We start from the raw sequence: 6,000 nt of genomic DNA on the forward strand, positions 1-6,000 counted from the left end.
CCCTGCCTGTACCCAGTCCAGGCCTCTCAGTTATCAATGTCTAGATTCATATTAACAGAGATTAATATTCACATTAAAACTACATGCAGTATATATAGAAGCAACAGCTCTATATTTATGGTCTGTGCTCGTTCCTCACGTAAAGATGAATAAGTAAGATAGCTGTCACATTTGTTCAAGAATATTTAATCTTACTGTTAATTGAAATGATGGGGACAAACCTAGATCATGGCAGAGCCCAGCAATCTCTACACAGAGCACATCCTTATCTGTGATTTGCTTGAGTTCTGTAGGTTGTCTTTTGCACAAACTCTTCACAAGTTCTCCAGCTAAGTAGCAAGTTCTACATCAAAGACCAATTGTCAAGGTCAAAATGGTGAACATTAAAGGAGCTACACATGTACATCACAATTTGTGCAACTGCAATTGTCATTAGCAATCCATTTTAATGTTTTTCCCATCCTTGTTTACTCCTAGTTAATTTAAGCTCTCTTTAAGTATTCTGAGGTGTTATTTGAAAGACTTACCCAATAGAATGTTCAAATCTGTTATGTGAAGCTCCTGGGAATACATGGTAGCAACCTCCTACATTTCAAAACAAGAAACACAGCATTTACAACATACATCCATGCAAGAAAATGATATTTTAGTTTGCTTGCTTAAAGTGCCACTTGCACAACCCCATTAGAATGGAAAAAAGGAAATCATACACATGAGAACATTTTACCACAAAGTGCAAAAAAATTTATTTTGAATACTGCTTTTCCTCTACATTTTTGTTTTGCCTTTGTCTCATTTTCTTGTTCAGAGTCATGGACAAATGGGTATATAGAGGCAATAATCACTTTGCAGTATAATTATAAAATTTGAGACAAGTTCAAAACCTTAAATACTGATTCTTTGTTTCTTTATTCCTTTCACCTCTACAGTTGAATGGCAAAGACTGTCAACCATCTCTCTCTTAATTTGAATTCTGCAAACCACCTTGATCTTCATTTTATGATATGAAAGTGATGCATGAAAGGTTTGCTGACTTGAAGAACATTTCACCAAAGAAAAAAACTGAAACCAGAAGGGAGAGAAGACTTGCCTAATTGCTTGATATCTCTAAGGCGTTGGAACTGTTGAGTATCAATAATTTTCACACAAACCGGGTGAACTTTAATGTGTCCATGGATGCTGTCATGAAACACCTGTCAGTTCATGACAATACAATGGTAAGTTTTTCATGGTTCATTCTCTATATAAACCCATCAACATCCTATACACCCTGCTTCATTTGCAGATCATTTCAGTGAACACTCTGGGTTTGGAAAGGAGGAGGACAGATAAGCTCACAGTACCTCTCTCCATCCAAGGCTGAGTGATTTGAAGCCTCATTAGCAGCTACCCAGATTTAATTGTCAAAAACAAAGCTGACTCAAGACTATTTTGAATTAGCTTTTGAAAAGCTTACATGTAAACAGAACTACACATGATGGAAGCAGCACCTATTAATTGTGAAACAAAGCCAATGAAACACAGAATGGGGCAGGACACAAATTAAAGAACTATAGCTGCGAAGCCAAATTGCATCTCATTAAGGAAGTTTCTTTAAGTTCCTTACTATTAAAGTAAATAGCACCCAACAGCTGTACTAATTCTTTTGAACTAATATCTCACCCACTGAAAGACCTTAAGATAACTTTTTGACAATTCAGTCTAATGCTCTGACCCCTTGGAGTGACTAGCATTTAAATTCTTCTTGTAATAATCACCCCCGATCACATGCAAAGGTACAAGATTAAGGAAATGATCATCAACTAAAGCAGCTCTTGATTACTTAAAAACTTTTCCTTGTCAGCACCTTTAAGGGAAATGTATAGAGAATAGTGTGCAAAACATGCATATTATCATTTAAGGGTCAATTAGGCCGGTAAATTGCTGCTTATGTCAATTAAAGCATGCAGAATCAAAATGAAACAAGAAGTAAACAAAAAAATCCCTTGGAATAATTATAAATCCCCCATCAGTGAAGAAAGGTTGTCAACCATCATCTGCTTTTACACCATCTCTTTATCAATAATTCCACACTAAATTGAGCCTCCGAAGATTGAACAGAGATGTTATTTTCTCTACATAAAACAGCAAAATAAAAGATAGTTACTACCCAAACACCTTATATTTGTTATCTTCTACTGCTGTCTGGTTTGCTGCATCTTAAAAGAAAAATGAATTTTGATATGTCAAGTAAAATTGTTTCTAAAGGCATTATTGGTCACCAAGAAACAATTCAGGTCTCTTAGGTTTCTGGTGACTAATTTAGTTTCTAAATGACTGTAAATGTATATAAATAATATTTGTGACCTGCAGACAAAGAAATGAATATGGAAGTGATCTTTGCAGTAAACAACACTACTTTTCCCTACTACTTAAGTAGTGTTCATTGCTACAAAGATCACCTCCATGTTCATTTTTTTTAGTTTCTAAAGGAATGGGATGGTGAGTTTTAAATCTTGTGAAAGGAAACTTTCAATCCCATAGACTAAGAGAGGCTAGGATAGCCAATCAGAGCTTACAAAATGCTTCCTCTGGGGTGTCATGCATGCATCACATACACAGTTTAAAGTATGCCTCTGAGGTTCCTTACAAACATGTAGTTTGAAGGTAGTAAATAACAAGGGGATCCATCATAATCAATTATGCCATTAACCAAAACTGAAATTCAGAACACGGAGTCTCTTTTATAAATCAAACCAACATTCATAGGTCATTAAGTATTCATATATTCATGCTATTGTTTAGGTTGGATTTCACTCGGAAATGTAAGACCGCTATAGAAATCAGAACGCCCTCTGAGGACATGTGTGACAATTTCCTTTTATTTATCGTCCAAAACCAAACAATAGCTTCAACTCCGAAAATTTTGCTTTTAATTTCTTAACCACAAAGCAAGGAACGCCAAATTTGAAAAGCATTAGACCTCAATTACAAAACATAAGGAAACCGCCTCGCGTATGTAAACAGCAAATGGCAAGAATTGAACTTTGTCTGCCTTTCAGCTTTTAGCGCAGTTCGTTTTTACAGCAATGAAACACAACAGACACAACAATGGCTTAAATGTAAACAACAGAAGTTGGGAGTTCATTGGCAATAACGGCTCGCAAGCGCACCCGTTCCGCAAACACTTCCTCCAGCAATTGCTTTCAAAGGCTTCTGATGAATTTCAGATTCCTACAAACGTGTTAAGAGCTGTCGAACTTGAAGCTATCTATTTCTTAGATCGGACTCTTGTAAATTTCGATTGAGATCTTGCACTCGCTTATCGGAATGTTCGCGAATGCACGACTTGCAAACACGCTTCACACGCACCTAGTTAAAAGGTCTCTCTATTAAGCTCGCAAAATGCCCTCTTTTTTTTATGCAAATCAAAATTGAAAACATTTGGCGAAAACAGCTTGAATGCATAAATTGGCTGCAGTCATTCTTTGGAATTCATACTTCAGACGCCCCGGTAAAAGATGGGTGTACATAAATTAAAACGCCAAGGACAAGAAGTTATATACGAACTTTGGCCTTCAATCAACAAACATGCTCATTTAAGGTCTCTTTTTAAAGCTCTGAAAATGCTTATTAAATACAAACCAAACTTGAAAACATTAAGCGAAAAAACTTGAAGACATAAAATGTTTTCAATCATTCTTGGAGTTCATTGACACGTTAAAACAAAAAGGTCATACTTGTGGCGCTGCCGCTCGATGTCCATTCATTGCGCAATTGTTTCATTCCTTTGAGTCTTCCTCCAAAAGATCTCACCTTTTCCAGAACGAATGAATCCGAACTTAATCATTAGCTTAAATGCATAAATTGGCTGCAGTCATTCCTTGGAATTCATACTTCAAACGCCCCGATAAAAGATGGGTGTACATAAATTAAAACGCCAAGGACAAGAAGTTATATACGAACTTTGGCCTTCAATCAACAAACATGCTCATTTAAGGTCTCTTTTTAAAGCTCTGAAAATGCTTATTAAATACAAACCAAACTTGAAAACATTACGCGAAAAAACTTAAAGACATAAAATGTTTTCAATCATTCTTGGAGTTCATTGACACGTTAAAACAAAAAGGTCATACTTGTGGACGCTGCCGCTCGATGTCCCTTAATTGCGCAATTGTTTCATTCCTTTGAGTCTTCCTCCAAAAGATCTCACCTTTTCCAGAACGAATGAATCCGAACTTAATCATTAGGCTTTAGGTTATTCTACGTGGCCCCCGAAGTGAATACCGAAAGGAATAAATCGAGCCTTCTTGCACAAAATCCAGTGGTAACACCCATTTCTGAATGATACACTTAAATCGACGTGAAGTTTTAATGCGAAACATTACTGATCAGCATTGCCCCTTGTTCGAATGCATCTAGCTTACTCAAAAGGCACTATTGATTATTCTGCCTTCTGCATATGCCTGCTTTCGTTAGTGCTTAAGTGATGTATTTCGTCATACCTACTTGTAGCTAAGTGGAACTTGTGTAATGATTACAACTATTAACTCAAGTTACATTACAAAAATAACAGAATGCAGGCGCACTTTATGCATTGCATTGAAACTAAATATTGCATAATTCCTCTAACAAGTTCCGTAATCGAACTCTGTTTGCTTACGCGCGGACTCACCCATTTTCACGGAGTCGTTTTCGTAATGTCGCACTCGTTCCTCTACAAGCCGGAAGTTTTTTTGTGTTCACTATATGACAATTCTTCCTCTTTCAGCTAAGACCGCACAGGGATGTTGTAAATGCGTCCGCAGTTCAGAGTGTCTTAGTAGTCGCCCCATGTAAGGTAATCCGGATTCCGGAATCCAGGAAATTTTTTGCTTCTGAAATCCTGAATACTGGGTATTAGAACCCAGCTTTTGGAATCTAGAATCCTGCTGAAGAATGAATCCAGAATCCATTTGCCTAAATTCCATTTCAAATCGAAAGAGCCAATGTCAACATGCATCAGACAAACAGCGACAAGTCACCCAAAATTTGCTTTCACTCCTACTTTCATATTTTGTAGCCCAATATGTCCTACAAATTGTGTGAAAATATATTTTAGTTTTCGAGTAATGATTTTTTTCGTTCGACCGCTCAAATATGCAGATTTTCACCGTGAATTTTACCTGAGTTGTGTGACCTCATGTAACGAATTTACTTGTAGGCACACCATGTATATTTCAAAGTCGCTAGCAAGTAAATTTCTAACGATAGAACAACACAAATAAACAAGGAAATTTTCACAGTAACATTATAACCATTCTTTTGTCTTTTAAAAGCTAGAAGCTCAGTAGATTCTTTCATATCGGTCATTGCTAAAACTGTCTGTTTTGACACACTTTTCGACATAGGAAAACTATGTCGGACAAAAATATTCACCAAAAAATAAATATTTCTTTTCCAGCTTTAATAATGACGGGAAATTAAGTTTAGATGATAAAACAAAGGGTTATGTTGATAGAATACCGGAGGTCAAGTAAATTTGTTACACGAGGTCACACAACTCGGGCAATATTCACGGTGAACATTTGCATATTTGAGCGGTTGAACGAAAAAAAATCATTTCTCGAAAACTAAAATACATTTTCACAAAAAAACTACACCACAGTTATTAGGATATATTGGGCTACAAAATAAGAAAGTGGGAGAGAGTTTTTTTTGGTTATTGGCATTCAGAATAACAAATTTGAAGAATTCGTAAAGCATCATATCTTTGTGCGAATGAAATAAGATATTACCATATTGTAGGATCAAAAAACATTTACTATATAAGAAAATAGCGGCGAGCCACCCTAAACCTTTGTAGAATCATCGCTCTGGAGAGTTCATAGCCGACGTAATGTGACTTGACTTTGTTAACCTTTTCAAGAAAAAGAAGAGAATCTGTTATTCTCGGAAAATTACCGTATAAATGCAGGTCTTTCGCGATATTGCAAAGGTTTAAGTATAGTTGAGTTGGTTGAACACAGTTTTATGCGCAAT

The 6,000-nt window shown here is 36.2% G+C and overlaps 1 protein-coding gene across 4 annotated transcripts in view; it reads right to left on the reverse strand.

Moving 5' to 3' along the window:
- Nucleotides 1-4,737, reverse strand: part of LOC149048499 (deoxynucleoside triphosphate triphosphohydrolase SAMHD1-like) — a 31,877-nt gene extending 27,140 nt beyond the window's left edge. For all 4 annotated transcript variants that reach the window (XM_089198778.1, XM_089198777.1, XM_089198776.1 and 1 more), the window contains exons 1-5: nucleotides 4,655-4,737; nucleotides 2,158-2,198; nucleotides 1,091-1,193; nucleotides 528-585; nucleotides 222-343 (exon numbers count right to left, since the gene is read on the reverse strand). In XM_089198778.1, coding sequence (XP_089054904.1) covers nucleotides 222-343; nucleotides 528-585; nucleotides 1,091-1,193; nucleotides 2,158-2,198; nucleotides 4,655-4,658 — 328 coding nt within the window. In that variant the 5' untranslated portion in view covers nucleotides 4,659-4,737. The remainder of the gene's footprint in view (nucleotides 1-221; nucleotides 344-527; nucleotides 586-1,090; nucleotides 1,194-2,157; nucleotides 2,199-4,654) is intronic.
- Nucleotides 4,738-6,000: the final 1,263 nt, after the last annotated feature.

The sequence above is a fragment of the Pocillopora damicornis genome, chromosome 3 (assembly GCF_964200805.1).
Source record: "Pocillopora damicornis chromosome 3, jaPocDami1.2, whole genome shotgun sequence".
Taxonomy (NCBI): Eukaryota; Metazoa; Cnidaria; class Anthozoa; order Scleractinia; family Pocilloporidae; genus Pocillopora; species Pocillopora damicornis.